At 42.4% G+C, this 20,602-nt stretch overlaps 1 protein-coding gene across 3 annotated transcripts in view; it reads left to right on the top strand.

The window, feature by feature from the left end:
* LOC129852711 (AT-rich interactive domain-containing protein 3B-like) overlaps positions 1-20,602 on the top strand; it is an 84,396-nt gene that overhangs the window by 26,674 nt on the left and 37,120 nt on the right. For all 3 annotated transcript variants that reach the window (XM_055918328.1, XM_055918329.1, XM_055918327.1), the window contains exons 3-4: positions 19,399-19,476; positions 19,795-19,867. In XM_055918328.1, coding sequence (XP_055774303.1) covers positions 19,399-19,476; positions 19,795-19,867 — 151 coding nt within the window. The remainder of the gene's footprint in view (positions 1-19,398; positions 19,477-19,794; positions 19,868-20,602) is intronic.

The raw sequence follows: 20,602 nt of genomic DNA, 5'->3' as shown, positions 1-20,602 counted from the left end.
ATATATCCTGATGCCTCTTCATCTTACCCCTATACATATCTACCTCTATCACTCCAGTATCCCTGCACATTGTAAATATGCTACTGGAACTAACCCTGGAACTGACTCTGTATATAGCTTACTTACTTTCTCATTATCTTTTTAAAAATATTTATTGTGTTTTTGTTCTACTTTTTCATACTTTTTTTATAGTACTATTGATTACTGCTTTGTTGGGAAAGAGCAAGCAAGACAGTTATTTCACTGCATGTGACAATAAAAAAGAAACATAAAGGGCATGTACACATTAAATGCTTCACATTGGACCTAAATAAATCCTTGGATTTATGTTTTCACATGCCACATAGTGACCTCTGTTACTCAGTGTTGTAACTAATTTTAAACCATAGGCTATAGGAAATATGAGATTTCACTTGACATATGGACGGACGGCTGTTATTAAAGTAAATTTGTGAGTCTTTAGCTTGACATAACACACTTCCCTTTGCATACTGTATTAGCCCGCCACATGAAATGACTTTGAGAATGTACAATAAAGCTGTAGCAGCCAGTGAGCAGTAGCTGGACTCTGTTGCCTCCCTGGGGCCTGGAGATGAGCTCCAGATGGGTGACGGCCAGGCTGAAGCCGAGGCCAGGGTGGATGATCCAGGAGCAGGAGCCATGGGGCCGCAGCTCCTCTCAACTCCACAGCGGCAGCGGGCCCACAGTGGAACACCAGCCTGGTCCTCTAGGGAGCCAACCAGCTTGTCAGAGGTGGAACACCCCCACACACTTAACACTAGCTGAGACAAAACCGATACCCACAGCCACTGAAAAGGGAAATCAGTCCCTATAGATTTAGCCTTTGCCCCGCTCTGCTCTGCAAAAGAGCTGTGTTTAAATTGGGAATATGACTAACGCCATCTGATACTTCAGAATGGGGAAAATTCTTCCAGCTAGCTGATATGTGACGTTAGGAGTTAAGAAGGAAAGCCTCTGCTCTGAATGAGGCACTCTGTTTTTTTTATATCCCCAACAGACAAAGAAGTCATTTCACAGCAGGGTTTTTGGCCCTGGCCCCATTTCATATGTGATGTGGCTTAATAGCAGAAAGGCCTTTGTTTATTTCTGAATGTATTGAATTCTTTTGGCTCTGCAGTATAATGAGAATGGCTATAAAAGCTGACAGTGCTATGTGATGTCTACAGCTACCATTAGCACTTGGGTGAGGTGGAGGAATGTGAGATATGCAACGTATTTTTTGCCAAAACTTTTAACCCAAGAAAAAAGGCTAATGGCTCTTTTGACGTGCATAGAGCAGTGTTTGCTCTGAGCAGTCTTGACTTTAATGGCTTCAAATAAATGTAGTTTTATTGTACGTATAATGTACTTCAATTTTAGTCTTAAAAGCTCCCACTTGTTTGTTCACTGGATCTGCTTTAGCACTGTCGTCTCTTCTCGCTCCCCCACCTCTGAGACATGCTCACTACACTTCAGAGAACAAAGCTAATAGCTCCAAATCCAATTATATTAAAGGGAGGACTGGGTCTCACGCAAATCTGCACATTCAGTAGTTAGATTGGAAAGGTCAACCCATTACAGTTCAGTTCTCAGATGTTCACTCCTAAAGCGCCAGTGGTATGGTGCATGTTGAACCACAGATGTGTTTTGATAAGTTTATTCTGGCTCTGAAAGGGTCTTTGAACCAATGAGTGTGAACTTCTGGCCACGCCAGCCTGTAAACTTTGCATTTGTGGGGAAAGGGGGCAGCGGGTGAGGGAGAGTGGGGGAGGGGATCTCGCTCTGCCTGAGGAATGTGGTGTCTTGGTGAAAGGACTGGAGCTGAACAAATGCTGCCAGTTTATTTGACGAACCAGACTTACTGGTCACCAGCAGTAGAAATGTTTACCCGGAATGTTGATACACCCTGGCTTTCTCTAAGACCCTGCCTTTGTCCTCTGAGTTTCAAACCCTTACTTCTAGTGACTTGGGAGTGTCTGAAGAAGCCAAGTAGGACAAGGTGAAAAAGTTAGTTGGTCAGTCAGTGTCTGGTTTGTCCTCTCTGTCGTTCTGTTTGCTCTGTAATTGGAGTGATTTAATGGAGGGTGGTGGTCTGTCCTGAGGCCTACCTGCCTTTCACATGCCTCTTCTCTTTAGAGGTGCAAGACAAATCGCAGGATGGGCAGGTAGCGACATGCTCCCCTCTGGACGTTTGGCCCCTTGTCCCTGGCTCCCCGCCGTTCTGTCTGCTGCTCCCCAAAGAAATACATCTCCCTCCAACATGAATGGACATCCAGAGGCAGGCAGGCTCTGATCTGATTCAGAACCCTGCTGCTTTTCATGTGATGATGTATGAGCTTTTGAATGCATTGTGGTAGTTCTAAATGTGAACAGAGAGAATCCGGTCGTATGTGTGTGTGTGGAGGAATTCCAGCATTGGCAGTGAGATTTACTCCCTGTGAGCATGGAATTGTGATTAGTGAGAGCCTTTGTGCTAGCATAGCATATGGCCAGCTCACCATGAGATACTTTACAGCCCTGTCCACTCAGCACCCCCTCCCCCACCACAGCAAGAGGCTCTATAAATCATTATATGAGTCCCGCAGAGGGATAAAGCACAATTATTTGATTTGGATTAAAGATGGCAGCCCCCTGCAATGCCTGTTTTTTTAAGCGTGCTGAGAGGGCAGTATCAATGTCCGACATAGGGAAGGGGATTTGCAGCTTTAGGGGACACTAAGGAGAGTGACAACGCAGTATGAGTTCAGTAACAAAGGAGGTGCTTGCTGTACATTTAATCTGCTTTAATCCATCACTTCCAAACGAGTAATGTACAAAGCAAATCATTTAATTTTTCTTATATTTTTTTCGTTATGGTACAATGAAGTTACGTTATAGAAAGACTGGGAAACATTCTGACTAGTTGTAATTTAATTTAGGTAATTTAATCTTGTAGGCGTTTACATTTACATTTACATTTAAGTAATTTAGCAGACGCTCTTATCCAGAGCGACTTACAAATTGGTGCATTCACCTTATGACATCCATTTAATGTGAGACAAAACATAAGGAACATTTAACCACCGCATGTTTATTTTAGCACATGGTTTTTGGACCTGACAGAAAGAACCAGACATAATTATGGTGTATAGAGTTAACTGTATGGAAATGTTCATTTGCATGTTTTTTTTTCATTTATCTCCAGCATTTGGCTTGGTTCCAGAACTTGCTCAGAAGTCTTGTGGTATGCTTAGCCCTGAGACAACCTTGAATATGATTAAATTACCACCCCTCCCCATGTCTGTTTTAGAGATTTCCCTCAATCTTCCAGTTTGACAGCTAGTAATTTTAGGGGAAAAGATTAGTAAGGGGAGTGTGATCTAGAGACTGCTGTGAGATGGTAACTACTCTGCTCCCCCAATATTGTGAGGTCCCATTACTGTGTGGATTTACAGTGGAATGTGTCTATTTTAGCAAAGTCTGCCTGTCATTGGGGCGGCAGGGTAGCCTAGTGGTTAGAGCGTTGGACTAGTAACCGAAAGGTTGCAAGTTCAAATCCCTGAGCTGACAAGGTACAAATCTGTCGTTCTGCCCCTGAACAGGCAGTTAACCCACTGTTCCTAGGCCGTCATTGAAAATAAGAATTTGTTGTTAACTGACTTGCCATGTTAAATAAAGGAAAAATAAATAAAAATTGTTGACTAGGCATTTCTCCAGCAATGATTTACAACCTATGGTGATATTGTTTGTGTGTTTTTTGCGAAGTACGGTTGTGTCTCTTTGCTCCAGCTAGCTTGTGGGTGATTATGGGTTTTATTATTAATTCAGCCAGATTGAGGACAAAGTTTTTCCAATGGAAATTTCCAAGCCCCAGTTCCAAACTTAAGGCTCTTGCTCAAGGGGTTTGGATGAAGTCACACCAGAGTCGTAGCGATGATGATGATATTTTCCCCGATCTCAGTTACCCTGATCATAGCAGAAGTACGAGGAAGATGAGTATTGACCCGTGTGGTGAGATTGCGTCCGGAGGGGGTTGGGGAGTTCACCATGTTTGCACATCCAGAGCTATTGATCGGGCCTCTGTTCGATCGCTGGCCAGGCCCCGGGGGAAAGAGTCGGGGCATGAAGCTGTGGGAGGGACTGTGGCAGCTAGGTCCAGTAGAGTGGAGCGGTTAGAGGGCTGCAGCAGCTCCGGCCTGCCTCCGGTTAAATACGAGTCTGATATGTCAGGGACACACGTGCCTTTGTCGATTTAACCCTAGCTCCATACGAGCATAATGCAACTCTTGAAACCAGAACTGCAAGCCACCCAGCCAGCCAGATGTTTAAACCAGCCAATGAGAAAATGATCTTTCCTGCTCTCCACCCTGTCCCACAAGCATGTTCAGTGTTTATCTGCTAAGTTATCTACAACATGACAATGACCTAGTTCAGAAGGATGTTCTCTTGCAGTAGGTTGACCTGCTTTAGTTTGCTTGTGTAGTTTTGCGGTAGAGTGGATTTGCCCAGAGCCAAGGTTTCTCTTTTTCATGTATTTCCCATTGTAAGCACCACACCTCAGAGCCACACCACGTCACGTTGTGAACCAGCTCTTTCCATCGGGCCCCTCTGGAGAAATGAAGGATAATCACAAAATGCTTTAATTGCAAACTAGCCTCGTCATCTAATATCAGCTGCTTATCAAATTGGAGAAGTGCTGTCAACATCCTGAGCTATCAATTCGGTCCCCTTCCCCCTTTAAAGCGGCCTAGTGCCTGCCATTAACCCCTCCTGTTCCAGCTCGCCTGGCTTCCTCCACCAAAATGGAGGCGTGACTCCAAACAGTTGTTTTTAATGGCTGTTTTGTGCTGTTCCTCAGGTATGTGTAGACATTCAACTTGGAGGAGGGGTTGTAATCATGTGTTTGAGTGACAGAGGTTGATAGAAGCATATGTAAAGAATGTAAACACATTACATCTGCAATACACAACACTAATTTCCCTGATATGTATTATCCATCTACAGTCAAGTCCATTTCAAGTATTATGTTGATGTTTACTTCTCAAAATATAACCTACTGCTTTTGTTTTGCCAGAAATTGGCCTTTTTCCAAATGATTTGCATTACTGGCATGGTTCCTCCATCTCAACATAAGTGTGGCTCTTTGAGCTGCTCATCAGGTGTCCTTTATATATATGTACTCGTGCCCGGGCTTAGTGCTTTATTGTCATAAGTCCAGTTCTCTCCTCTCTGAGATGTCGTTCTAGCTGTGGCAGACACTGCTTGTTTGTTCCCTCCTGGTGACTCACTAACACATGGATGGTCATCTGGATGATTCTCATCCCTTATTTGGTGCTGGGCCAGTCAGACACGTATGGCCATAATGTGATTATCCCTCCCACCGCCTGGCCAGTAAACCTGCTAACAGCATTACGCTGAAAGACTGGAGAGGGAAAGAGAAAAAAAATGACTGCCTCGGCAACACACACTCATGTCACATACATGCGCGAGCCCCTCCCCCCCACACACACAAGCGTGCACACACATACACCAGACTAAGAGGTAGTAGTACCCTGTTATATGTTTTTAGGATGTGGGTGCTCCATGAGAAATGTGGAACTTGGGGTGGAGTGTGTACTTGTTGATGAAGAGGCAGAGATGGGCAATTTTATACAAGGTGGTCCAAAAGGCTGTGGTCCACACTAAACACTAACAACATAGTTTTAACATTCCTGGGCTGACCATTTCCCTACAAGAGCCAGCATGTCTGCCCAAGAGTATGAGGTTCCTTTTGTATTGGCCCATATTTGATGTCTATTTGGGATAAAGAACTGGGGTGACGAACCCTCCTTCTGGATAGCTGTCGTTGTGCAGGGTTTTGTTCCGGCCTTAATCTAACACATCGGATTTATACTAATTGTTTTGAATAGTTACCTGAATCGGGTGTGTTTTTGGTTGGGATGCACGATATATCGGTGAACGAATCGGACGATAGTAGCTAAAAATGCCAACATCGGTATTGGCCCGATGTCTAGTTTAACGCCGATGTTAATAAAAACCGATGTCAAAGCTACCGTGCATACCTATATAATGTAGATACATGACGTAATGACGCCACGTAAAATTTTGCGTTACACTTGCAACACAGCATTCCTAATCTAGTCCACAATGTCTGCTGTGTGGATCGAGCAGTCAACACGTTGAGTAGTCATTTGAAAGAGTAAGACAATTAAAGCGAGACAACTCAAAGGCGAAATCCATTAAAGCCAAGGTAATGGCTTCGCTGACTGGTTGAACACCGGTACACACTACACATTGCGCTATGTTTCTGATGTTGCCCTACCAGAGTTACACAGTAATAGCGTCGTTGTTATTAGTTTAAAGACATACATACTATGGAACGCCGTTTGGGTATTTCCTTGTCAAAAAAGATACAGTAGCACTGTCCAAGCTGTACAAAAAAGTCTGCAAACACCGGCCACGAACGATGTGTTTACAATGCCGTGTTGGTAATAAAGCATAATTTGTTCGACCCCCAACTTCATGGGGTAGCTAGCTTTAGCTTGGTACCTAGCTAGCACCAATACAACCAGCCTGAAAACAATGACCAGTAGAAACTGCAGTCATTTAAAAAATATTCTTAGCAATGATTTTATGAATCCTTGTGAATAAGTATTAGCTAGGTTGCGACTTGTTGTTCGCCAGTAATTTTCAATATTCTTAGCAATGATTTAGGAATCCATGTGAGTAAGTATTAGCCACTTGTTCTCCTATTGAAATAACTAGCTAGCCTGCTACTTAACCCTGTTGCCCAAAGCTAACGTTATAAGCAGCCAGCTAGCTTTGTCTGGCTAGTGAGGCTTGACTGGACCGGGTTATGTGTTGCCACAATAAGGATTATGCACAATAGTGGAATTTGCGGTTTGCCTTCAAAATAAAAGTATGTAATTGACAGTGATGCAAATTAACTTCTACTTCCTCCCAATCCCGGGTCCGGGAGCACCCCCACCAGTAAAAAAGCTGACTAGCATAGCCTAGCATAGCGTCACAAGTAAATGGTAGCATCTAAATATCATTAAATCACAAGTCCAAGACACCAGATGAAAGATACACATCTTGTGAATCCAGCCATAATTTCTTATTTTTAAAATATTTTACAGGGAAAACACTATGTAAATCTATTAGCTAACCACGATAGCAAAAGACAACTTTTTTTGTCCACCATTTTTTTCCTGCATAGGTAGCTATCACAATTTCGACCAAATAAAGATATAAATAGCCACTAACCAAGAAACAACTTCCTCAGATGACAGTCTGATAACATATTTATTGTATAGCATATGTTTTGTTAGAAAAATGTGCATATTTCAGGTATAAATCATAGTTTACCATTGTAGCCACCATCACAACTCTCACCAAAGCAACCAGAATAACTACAGAGACCATCGTGTATTACCTAATTACTCATCATAAATAATTTCTTAAAAATACACAGCGTACAGCAAATGAAAGACACAGATCTTGTGAATCCAGCCAATATTTCAGATTTTCAAGTGTTTTACAGCGAAAACACAATATAGCGTTATATTAGCTTACCACAATAGCAAACATCACAACAGCATTGATTCAAGCCAAAAATAGCGATAACCTATAAACCACCAAAATATATTAATTTTTTCACTAACCTTCTCAGAATTCTTCATATGACAGTCCTATAACATCATATTACACAATGCATATAGAGTTTGTTCGAAAATGTGCATATTTAGCGGCACAAATCGTGGTTATACAATGTGATTAGTGGCCAAAACTTCAAGCAATCTGTCCGGCGCCATCTTGGAGAGGCACCTAATCTAATCAAAAACTATTCATAAACTTGACTAAAAAAATACAGGTTGGACAGCAAATGAAAGATACATTAGTTCTTAATGCAACCGCTGTTAGATTTTTAAAATTAACGTTACTTCATGGTAGAATTATTATTTGACATTTATCAACATAAATACGAATTAACAACATAAAGATTGCTTACTATTTGCCGAGCTTCCATCAGAATCTTGGGCAAGGTGTCCTTTATCCAGAACAATCGTCTTTTAGTAGAAAGATGTCCTCTTTTCCTGTAGAAATAGCAGCTAACGATAGCCACCCACTGGAGAGGTGTCCAACTCGTGAAAGCGCGTCACAAAGAAATCCCAGAAAATCGCAATAAACTGTCGGTTTAAATTAACTACCTTATGATGTCTTTAACACCTATAACGAATAAAAACATGACCGGAGATATAGAACTGCTAAAACGAAAGCTTTTGCAGGACGCCATTGTGATGTCCCCCTTGCGCCAGATGCCCCGTTGAAAAGAACGGTACTTCCGTTCCATGATCCTTTATAGTGGCCCAGATTGCGCAATCCACTCCATTCAAATTCTCACCATTTACTGACATCTAGAGGAAGGCGTATGCAGTGCATGTAGCCCGATGGCTTACATGGGGACTTATAAACTGACCTCAGAACAGGGACCTCGATTTCAGAAATATCACTTCCTGACAGGTAATGTGTTGCAGAATGAGTTCTGTTTCACTCAGAGAAATAATTCAAACAGTTTTAGAAACTAGAGAGTGTTTTCTATCCAATAGTAGTAATAATATGCATATTGTACGAGCAAGAATTGAGTACGAGGCAGTTTAATTTGGGAACGTAAATATTACAAGGTCCCAACAGCACCCCCTATTGAGAAAATTAATACTAATATTAGAATTATGCCATACTTTTATTTTGAAGGCTAACCGCAAATTCCACTTGAGGCTAATCCTTATTGTGGCTAGCTTCACATAGATGGATCCGACCACCATTCATCAAATAAGAACTGTTTTATAAATTAGGGTTATTTTAGATGATGACACCTAGATTATGTCGTTTTACTCTGTTTTTGGGGAAGAACATTATTTGCATCCATGAGCTAGCTAGCTTTTTTATGACCAGCACTGTAGGTGCGCGAGACAACTTTACCAGCATCATAGCATACATATCGATGAATCGTTGTGACATGAAATATGAGTGATAGGGTAATCAATGTGTAATAACTATGTAAAAAATGTATGAACGCATTAAATTATTATGTGACATGCAATCATATTTAGGTCCTGATTGGTCAACAAGTTTATTTGACATGTATCTTTTTGACATGCAAAGATCCAAACGGCATCCCATAGAAATCCTGGTTAAGAATGAAACGACTGAACAAATGAACAACGAAACAGCACAGCAAGTAAGTGAAATAAATTGTTATACTGGTAAGGGGGACATTGCAAACAAAGTAACTTTTTGGTGTGTGCGTGTAACCTTTTATTTAACTAGGCAAGGCAGTTAAGAACAAATTCTTATTTACGATAACGGCCAGGACGATGCTGGGCCAATTGGGTGCCGCCCTATGGGACTCCCAATCACGGCCATATGTGATACAGCCTGGATTTGAACCAGGAACTGTAGTGACGCCTCTTATATTAAGATGCAGTGCCTTAGACCGCTGTGTGTTAGTGTAACTATTTAACTGTATTTGTATTTATTTTTTCTTATCGTTTCTTTTTTTTACAAGGTAAATATCGGTATCAGCCAAAAATGTCATATTGGTGCATCACTAGTTTGTAGGATCAGAGCATAATCACAATCACTTTCATCCAGAATTTGACTTGGTGAAGTGGTGCTGCTAACAATAGACAGACAGAATATAGACCGAGGAATTTACAAGCCTATATACCCAGTAGCTGTCCATTTAGGAGGGTAAGTCCAGGGAAGGGGAAATCCTCTGGTCCCTGGAGCAGACTGTCGGTTAGAAGGTAGGCAGTAGCCTCGACAGACGTGGGTCAGTGGACAGGTAGGCTGGCCCAGACGCTGGAAGTCTGTCATTTAGCTGTGACATTCTATCACACAGACCTTTGTTGCCTGTGATGTCACACACACCTTGACCCCCGCTCTCACAGCGCAGTGCAGCACAGAGTGTCCCTTGGGGAGATGTGTGCATGTGTGTACTCTAACAAATGGCAGCCAATAACCCAACAGTCAATGCTCACTGTCATTAGTTATCATATTTTATATTCACCCTATGGAGGGAGGGGGCTACCAGTATGGAATGCCGTTTGGGTCTTTGCGTGTTAAAAAAGATACACGTCAAATGACACTATTTGACGTGTCAAATAAGCTTTTTGACCAATCAGCACCTGAATATGACAGCATGTTACAATAATTTAAGACGTTCATACATTTTTGACGTACTGTAATCAACGTGTAATCACTCGTAGTTCATATGTCACAACGATTCACCGATACGTATGCTATGATGCTGGTGAAGTTTTTTTGTCTCGCGCCCGTCCCGCTCCCATACGAGCGCAGACACACTTCCCCAATCTCTGGACAGTGCTGGTCATAAAAAAAAAGCTGCCTAGCTGATGGATGCAAACAATGTTCTTCCCCCAAAACATAGCAAAACGACATCTTAGCTAGCTAAGTGTCATCATCTAAAATAACCCTAATTTATAAGACAGTTCTTATTTGATTAATGGTGGTCGGACCCGCCTATGTGAAGCTAGCCACAATAAGGATTAGCCACAATAGTGGAATTTGCGGTTTGCCTCGATCTCAATGAAAGTCATGCAAATAATACAAATAGTGGAATCATGCCTTGATGGAATAGATCATGCTAAACGAGGTTGGAATGTTTATATAAAATCAACAAAGACAATAATTTTGGTAATTTTGACATCTGTTAATCACACTGGATGTATTAGACTTTAGAATTGCATTGGGGGCATACGTATTTCACTGTACAGCCTTACCTATGGATTGTGGATCAATGGACATGGTGTATCAGTCTAATCAGTGACACCCAGAGAACATTAGCATTGTAGCTCTTATTGCGGGACTCTGAAACCACTGTGAATTGAGCCACATTTACTGTACCAGTCAACCTACTATGTACACTTTTCTAGAGGAAAAACAATACAACGTGGATGTTTTGGAGCCTGAACTCTTGAGGATTTTTGGGGAAAAAGCACTTGGGTACTGAGTAGGCTGATACCCCATTTCATTGATCCCCAATCGTTAGATAAGGCTGCATAGTACAATATGAATGTCAATAGGCTGAATGAGGAGGTGATTTCCCACAGTCAAAGTCCTGCAATAAGAGCTACGAAGCTATTATTTGCGTACTCTTCACAGTTGTGTTCTCTGGGTGTCACCGAGTAGACTGATATCCCATTTCATTGCTCCACATTCCAACACTCCAACCATGTTTAACATTATCTAGTCTAAATATGGCATGATTCCACCAATTATAACCTTCTGCATCACTTTCAAATAGGCACTTTTATATTGAAACCAAACCACAAATTCAACTATAGTTGCTAATCCTTATTGTGGCTAGCTGCACAGCAGGTAACCTGGTCCGGTCAAGCCATAGTAGCCAGATTAAGCTAGCTGGCTGCTTATAGCGTTAGTTTTGGGCAACAGGGTTAAGTAGCAGGCTAGCTAGTTATTTCAATAGGAGAACAAGTGGCTAGCTAATACTTACTCACATGGATTCCTAAATCATTGCTAAGAATATTGAAAATTACTTCAGTTTCTTCTGTTCATTGTTTTCAGGCTGGTTGCATTGGTGCTAGCTAGGTACCTAGCTAAAGCTAGCTAGATACCCCAGAAGTTGCTGATAACATCCTGTATCAAAGATATTTGCAAAAATGTTTGATCCTGCTCGTTTGATCTTGATCTAATGTCAAATGCTCACACAGATGTTTTCTCATTCGGTCGAACAAATAATGCCCTATTTCCAACGCTGTATTGTACAGCTTTGACAGTGATCGTAATGGTGGCGCTTGGCTTGCACGTGCAAATTCAGCACACACAACATTTTATAATAGAATTGTGTTATTTGACACGTCAAATTAAAAACTTACTTGACGTGTCAACGACGATCCATATACTGGTAGTTAGATCTAGTTAGATCTTCAGTCATGAGTCACTCACTTACAGATTTGGTTCTCTCAAATGTCATTTTTTCCTCTCTGGGGTTGAGACCTCTCGCTGTTTGGATTTGAAAATCCAGCCGTTGTAATGGAAGGGGGGGGGGGGGGGCTGTGCGTCTGGTTGTTTGAGTGAGAAAGACAGAGGAGAGACAACCAGTAAAAGCACAGCCCCCTTCATTATCGAAGCATTGTGCCGATAACATCAAAGAGCCATTCCAGACTCTGAAGTCAGAAGGACTTTGAGAGTTAGGTGTTAGCCAGACTAGTGAAATGATTGAGTGTGACAGATCTAGGTTTATGGCTTTTTACATGGAAAAGAGAACAACAATGTCGTTTATGACATACAGATAGCAACATTTTGAATGAAAAAGTAAATAAAGTATATATAGTATAGTATAGTATATAGTATATGGGATTCTACATGGTCATAATCTGAATTATCTGCTATTATAATAATTTCTAATTGTCCAATTTGAACAAAAGCAACCAAATAGTGTGCTGGGGGGTTAATAAAGGTTTCTAAATGTACTATTTTGCCTGTGTACTTGATGGTCCTGTTGTAATCTTTGTTACTTGAAGCACACACACATTGCACCAAATGTGGATCTAGTGTTCGTCTGACGATTTGTTATGCGCGCTGTGTTTTATGGACCACCCGTTGGTGGATGTCTCACTGCTCACATTTTCACAGATTCTACTTGTTAAATTGGTGCGCAAATTACAGCCGTCGCTCTGTTCACAGGTGCAAAGTACTCTCAACCAGCCAATGCTATTGGTGTGTCTGAGCCCTTAGTGGAAATTTACACCTAAAGTGTTTGATTTTTATTGTGAAAAGCTATTTGTTTGACCAGTTACTTAGAAACACTTAGTGATAGTTCAATCATAACTGGATTGAAATCTGTGTCTTAAGCTGATATCAATATCTATCTAGACTGCATGACCATTAGCAACCATTAAGATATAGATGTACACAAGCGCAGTAGGTGAGCGGGTGAAAATAACTTGCTCTCTGGGGCCTTGGCAACCTTTGGCCTCCTGCCTCTCATTTTCAGGAGTTTTCTTTTGTACTGACCAATGGGCTTGGGGCTATTAACAGCCCCTCTCTTCTCTCTCCTGTCCGGATCTTGTTTTGATTCCTGATACTTTTATTGGGTTTGTCTTAAAGGAGAAATTCCTGTTCTGCACATACTGTTTTACCTTCTACCTTCTATGTTCCTTTATCTTCTGTCCTGTGGGGCCACTGAGTGACCCCCCCCCCCCATGACCAATCCGCCTCTGGTGAGGGCTACTGACCAGTCTGTTTGTCAGCCTTCCTACACCCCATGAACCTGGCTGCCTGCTGCAGCTGCGTTTGGGTTGAGGGATGGAGGGGCCAAAGGTATCCAGCTGGGTTGGAAGGCCTGGTGGGGGCAGGTCTGGGTCCGGGCCCAGATGTAGATGGTTTAGGTGAAATGGAGATGTTGGCTAATGGGGGAAGGGCACAGGAGCTTCTGAGGAACACAACTCCTTAGGCTTCACTCACAGGTTCCAAATAAATGCTTTATGAGTGTTTGTAGGGCTGTCGCGGTGACCGTATTACCGCCACACTGGCAGTCATGAGTCATGACCGCAGTCAAACTCTATGTGACCGTTGAGTCACTGTAATCTCTTATGTACTCTGGACATGCATTGGTAGTACCTAACTCGCTAACGACCATCAGGGTGCTATTGGCCTGGTACTCGGGGCTCTATTGTCCCTCTAACCACTCTGACATCAATGTAAATGCAATCCAAAATCACTGCATATTACCCATGGAAGAAAAACATACAACAACAAAAATATTTAAGATGTCTTTGGTACATAATTGGTCTATCCTATGCTCCAAAATTACACACATTTTAGTAATCGCCTTTTTGGTGTGGACTGTGTTATGCATAGCCTACTGGATGGACTGGTTACCTTATGAAATGCTCCAAACGTTCTATCCATGAGTCAGGGAGAGAACGTATAGGCCTATGTGACGCTGTTGGTTCACTGATTTGTGCAGGACGGCTTACAGAGTTTGCTTACAATTATAGTGAATTTGTGTTTTATTTTAAATAGCCTAGTAATAGGGCATTTTTTTAAATATTTTATATATCATAAAGAATATGCTGAAACATTACCTTTTAGCCTCAAAATATCTCACCACCATGCGTTTCCATCTTATCCTCTCCTTCATTCCTTTCTCGAGCGTGCAGAGATGGCAGCTAGCAACAGTTTATTTAAATATGTTTCGTTGTAAAAACAACATGTTACTTACGATTGATGTTCCCGAACCGATTCCACTTGGTTTCGTAAATGAAGCACTGGGTAGCTGCAGGAACATGGTTGGGAGAGCCCATGGCATAAAGAGTTTAGGTGGAATATCACCTGTAGCACGTGTGAAGTGAAATAAGCATTCTTATAATCCCAGTCATTTCTATATGCAATCCTGTGTGAAAGCAGAGTTTTGATGGTTGCCACTAAAATGTGGAGGATCCCAGCTGCTACTATATTTATTTCTCAGCTGCTTGGCTATAAAACTGAAGTAGCCTGCCCGGCGTGATTTAAACTGCGGGAAAGAAGCCTCCATTCACAATTCGAGTGCATCTTGATGACCTGCTATTTGCCCCTGTTCCTACCCATTTGGTAATGGGCCATTCTAAATAAAAACACATTTTACATATTAGTGAAGAAGAGATTAAATTGTGAATAGTCGGAGGGGTAAAAATAGGATTACTTGATGAGAGAACAAGGTGTGCAGCCTGAGGCAAATAACAGATGCCTATAGTTGCATCACTCAGCCCATTATAAACTCAGCAAAAAAAAGAACCGTCCTCACTGTCAACAGCGTATATTTTCAGCAACTTAACGTGTAAATTTGAGTATGAACGTAACAAGATTAAACAACTGAACAAGTTCCACAGATGTTTAGCTACCAGTTGCATTAAGTACTGCAGTGCATCTCCTCCTCATGGACTGCACCAGATTTGCCAGTTCTTGCTGTGAGATGTTACCCCACTCTTCCACCAAGGCACCTGCAAGTTCCCGGACATTGCTGGGGGGAATGGCCCTAGCCCTCACCCTCCGATCCAACAGGTCCCAGACGTGCTCAATGGGATTGAGATCCGGGCTCTTCGCTGGCCATGGCAGAACACTGACATTCCTGTCTTGCAGGAAATCACTCACAGAACGAGCAGTATGGCTGGTGGCATTGTCATGCTGGAGGGTCATGTCAGGATGAGCCTGCAGGAAGGGTACCACAAGAGGGAGGAGGATGTCAGTGAAGAGCACTTTTTGCCAGTCCTGTCTGGTCCAGCGACAGTCTGTCTGTACCCATAGGCGACGTTGTTGCCGGTGATGTCTGGTGAGGACCTGCCTTACAACAGGCCTACAAGCCCTCAGTCCAGCCTCTCTCAGCCTATTGCGGACAGTCTGAGCACTGATGGAGGGATTGTGCGTTCCTGGTGTAACTCAGGCAGTTGTTGCCGTCCTGTGCCTATCTTGCAGGTGTGATGTTCGGCTGTACCGATCCTGTGCGGGTGTTGTTACACGTGGTCTGCCACTGCGAGGACGATCAGCTGTCCGTCGTCTCTCTCTGTAGCGCTGTCTTAGGCGTCTCACAGTACGGACATTGCAATTTATTGCCATGGCCACATCTGCAGTCCTCATGCCTCCTTGCAGCATGCCTAAGGCACGTTCACGCAGATGATCAGGGACCCTGGGCATCTTTCTTTTGGTGTTTTTCAGAGTCAGTAGAAAGTCCTCTTTAGTGTCCTACGTTTTCATAACTGTGACCTTAATTGCCTACCGTCTGTAAGCTGTTAGTGTCTTAATGACCGTTCCACAGGTGCATGTTCATTAATTGTTTATGGGTCATTGAATAAGCATGGGAAACAGTGTTTAAACCCTTTACAATGAAGATCTGTGAAGTTATTTAATAAAAATCCAAATATCATTTGAAAGGGATGTTTCTTTTTTTGCTGAGTTTATATTTTGTTTTCTAAGACATTCTAATGTTTATCATTCACAACTAAATTTGCCAAATAACTCTAAATCTAGCATGTAGGGCCTGTTTCAAATGAACACTTTTACGCTCAACATAACCTCTGAAATATGCGCACTCGCTCCGGAATGGGAAAAATATATTTTCTATTTTATTCTGCCAAGTTCAATTATATTATTCTTACAATAAAATAATGGCACGAGGCTGATAAGCATATCTTGTCAGCTAAATGAACTAGTCTATAGCATGGCGCATAGCCAGATAACATACAGTAGGCCGACTCATATTTGGTTCTTCTGAAATACATTTTCTTCATGTTTCTTTACACCTGCCTAAAATAAAAATTGTGAGGGTGTATATTTAAGCAATAAGGCCCGGGGGGTGTGGTATATGGCCAATATTCCACCACTAGGGGCTGTTCTTACGTGCGACGCAACGTGGAGTGCTTGGTTACAGCCCTTAGCCATGGTATATTGGCCATATGCCACAAACTCCCGAGCTTCCTTATTGCTATTATAAACTGGTTACCAACCTAATTTAAAGCAATAAAAACAAATGTTTTGTCATACCCGAGCTATACAATGTGAAATATCACAGCTGTCAGCCAATCAGCTTTCAGGGCTCGACCCACCCAGTTTATAATAACCTTTTAGATCCCAATAGAATTCTATAATGCTGCTGTAGATTACTGAGAATTTTCCAAGATAAAGCTCATTTTCTCACACATTTTCAAACACACTGCTCTAAGAACTTCTAATTGTCATTTGTTCTTTAACTTAGTTTTGAAGAGCAGATTCATATCAATAGGAGTAACACTCATTTTGTCTTCCATTGTGTACAATCACTATCAAAAAAACTCCCTTTGCAGTTTCCTGAAGTCCACGATCATCTCTTTTGTTTTGCTGACATTGAGTGAGAGGTTATTTTCCTGACACCACACTCCGATGGCCCACATCTCCTCCCTGTAGGCTGTCTCGTCGTTGTTGGTAATCAAACCTCCACTGTTGTGTCATCTGCAAACTCAATGATCGAGTTGGAGGTGTGCATGGCCACGCAGTCGTGGGTGAGCAGGGAGTGCAGGAGGGGGCTGAGAACACACCCTTGTGGGGCCCCAGTGTTGAAGATCAGTGAAGTGGAGATGTTGTTTCCTACTTCCACCACCTGTGGGCGGCCTGTCAGGAAGTCCAGGACCCAGTTGCACAGAGCGGGGTCGAGACCCAGGTGATAGTCGTTCAGTTACCTTCACTTTCTTGGGAACAGAAACAGTGGTGGCTATCTTGAAGCATGTGTGGACAGCCGACTGGGATAGGGATTGATTGAATATGTCCGTAAACAGACAAGCAAACTGGTCTGCGCATGCACTGAAGATGCGGCTAGGGATGCCGTCTGGGCAGGCAGCCTTGCGAGGATTAACACGTTTAAATGTTTTACTCACATCGGCCACGGAGAAGGAGAGCCCACAGTCTTTGGTAGGCGTGCCGTGTTGTTGGCAGACCCTGCCACATACGTCTCGTGTTTGAGCCGTTGAATTGCAACTCCACTTTGTCTCTATACTTTACACTTTGCCTTATGGAGGGAATAACTACACTGTTTGAATTCGGACACATTTCCAGTCGCCTTGCCATGGTTAAATGTGGTGGTATGTGCTTTCAGTTTTGCCCGAATGCTGCCATCAATCCACGGTTTCTGGTTAGGGAAGGTTGTAATAGTAACAGTGGGTACATATCCTATACACTTCCTTATAAACTCGCTCACCGAGTCAGCGTATATGTCAATGTTATTGTCTGAGGCTAACCGGAATGTATCCCAGTCCACGTAAACGAAGCTATCTTGAAGCGTGGAATCCGATTGGTCAGACCAGCGCTGGATAGACCTAAGCACGGGCGCTTCTTGTTTTAGTTTCTGTCTTTTGGAGAGGGAGCAACTAGATGGAGTCATTGTCAGATTTTCCAAGAGGAGGGCAGGGGAGGGCCTTGTTTGCATTGCTGAAGTTAGAGTTGCAATGGTCGAGCGTGTTACCTGCTCGTGTACTGCAATCGATATGCTGATTGTATTTCGGTAGCCTTGTTCTCAAGTTAGTTTTGTTAAAATCCCCAGCTACAATAAATGCAGCCTCAGGATATATGGTTTCCAGTTTGTATAAAGTCCAGTGAAGTTTCTTGATGGCCGTCTCGGTATCAGCTTGCGGGGGGATATACACGGCTCTGACGATAACCGAGGAGAGTTCTCTTGGGAAATAATACGGTCGGTATTTGATTGGAATTCTAGGTCAGGTGAACAAAAGGACTTGAGTTCTTGTATGTTACAATTACACCATGAGTCGTTAATCATGAAACATACCCTTCTTCTTACCAGCCTCAAATAAATGCTTCACAGAGTTCAAGTAACAGACACATCTCAACATCCAGAGGAGACTGCGTGAATCAGGCCTTCATGGTCGAATTGCTGCAAAGAAACCACTACTAAAGGACTCCAATAATAAGAAGAGACTTGCTTTGGCCAGGAATCACGAGCAATGGACATTAGACAGGTTGAAATCTGTTCTTTTGGTCTGATGGGAGATTTTGGTTCCAACCGCTGTGTCTTTGTGAGACGCAGAGTAGGTGAAGGTATGATCTCTGCATGTGTGATTCCCACCGTGAAGCATGGAGGAGGTGTTGTGACCTAAGCCCAACAGATAAACACAAATGACTAATCTCCATTTCGTTGGCTAGTTAGCTAGTTGTCTGTATGGCTAGTTAGCGAAAGTGACAGCTGAGGTTGATGCTTCGCACGCGCAGCCTATATTCACCGCCACACACAACTTTTCTTGCCTAACAGGCTGGCTAGCTAGCTAGACACAGATATTATTGTAGGAAAAAAAAGGCAGTTTGCGGCCACTATAGTAATTCTAAAGAAGGGCCTTTGAGTGTAACACTGCTCATTAGCACCTTTGCTACATTGTGCGATTATTACAGGAGTTGCCTTTTGGAAATGTATTTATTGTCAGGTCTACTCATGAAGTGTGTATGCTTCAACAGGAGATGGTCAAGACTGGAAGAGGTATATTAGGAATTTAAGGAACCAAGTTTTGGTGATTGACTCATTCACCGTCCATACATCCCATCTGTATAATTGAAATGAGCCCCTGCTTGGTTGCTATAGGAACAGTCAGTGTTCTAGTACGCTATGGGTTCTAAAGGGTTAAATTGATTTATTAAACTTTTTTAAATGTAGATGTTCCAAAGGCGCACATCAGCGGCTTGTATGCGTGGAGTCTTTGAAATTATAAATTTGTTTTATTATTTATTATCAGTCAATTACTGTGACACCGGCAGTCATTTACATGACAATAGCCGGCGTACAAAATTGGATGACCGCCACAGCCCCAAATGTGTCTATGCTTGGGTGTACTGAGTGTTTATTCTGTCATCTCTCCGCAGAATGGGAGCGCTGCTTGGGCTGATGAGAATGACAGTGGAAGAGGAAGAGGAGGAGAGGCCTCCAGAGACTTTGCTAAGGTACGTATCTGGTCTGGAGCACATTATGGCTGAACCAGGCTTTGGTTAGCACTCAGAACACAACAGGTCATCAAATACCTATCTAGCAGTAAAGAAAGAATGTTATTCATCTCATAGAGAAGGTCACAGGTCAGATTTTATATAATGAACCCTTACTATTTATTTGTAGTGATTGCTTGATGATACTTCCTGCTTTCCTTTAGTTAGCCAATTGATTGGAAGCAATTCAATAAATACAAATGCATGTTGGACTTGAGTGGTATATTTAAAAGTATCAAAAGATAAGACTTACTGAAACGCAATGGTTTTCACCTTCAGCTGTATGAGCTTGACAGTGACCCCAACAGAAAGGAATTCCTGGATGACCTGTTCACCTACATGCAGAAAAGAGGTAAGAAGGCTGACTTTTAGAAAGCAACTTTCCCCTACTACTTCCATTTAGACTTTATTAATTTCCTCTTTTATGTGCTATGGTTGACTTGGAGAGATACTGAAATTCTCACAAAGAGTGTGTCTTGCCTGTATGATTCACAACACCATAGTTTCTCTTCCACTTTCAGTCGCATGCAAACACACACACACGAAATAAGCCCTTTCTCAGAGGAAATTGTAGTCAACTAGAAAAGACACAAACTATTGAACACTGAATCCTGTTTCCCTGTGTTGAAGATGTTTGAGGGCTTGTCAGGTGAGATCAGTCTCCTGCTGTCCCGTCTGACCCGCGTACGCACACACACACCGTCTCAGACCTGAGAGAACCTGTTTAGGCTGTGACTAATTCACTAAGCGCAAAGCCTGGAAGGCTCCACAATCAGTATAGCCCCTCAAATGAGAGAGACCACCTCAGACTACAGAACTGCTAAGGGATAAAGGGCTCAGTTCAAGCCAACCTGCAATTTGCAGTATTTTATAAACATAGCTTTTTCCCTGTGGTCAAATCACATTTTCAGAATGCTTTTAGCTCATGTTCAAATGCCAGGTACACTCCTCTCCATATGCATTTGGACAGTGAAGCTACATTTATAAAAATTTGACTCTCTATTCCACCATTTTGGATTTGAGATCAATTGTTTCATATAAGGCATAAGTATTTTGACAAATTCACAAAGTGTATTAAAGTAGTCAA

This window comes from Salvelinus fontinalis, chromosome 4, assembly GCF_029448725.1.
Source record: "Salvelinus fontinalis isolate EN_2023a chromosome 4, ASM2944872v1, whole genome shotgun sequence".
NCBI classification, from domain to species: Eukaryota; Metazoa; Chordata; class Actinopteri; order Salmoniformes; family Salmonidae; genus Salvelinus; species Salvelinus fontinalis.
The sequence above is the reverse complement of the archived record's forward strand: the minus strand, read 5'-3'. Positions and strand labels throughout refer to the sequence as shown.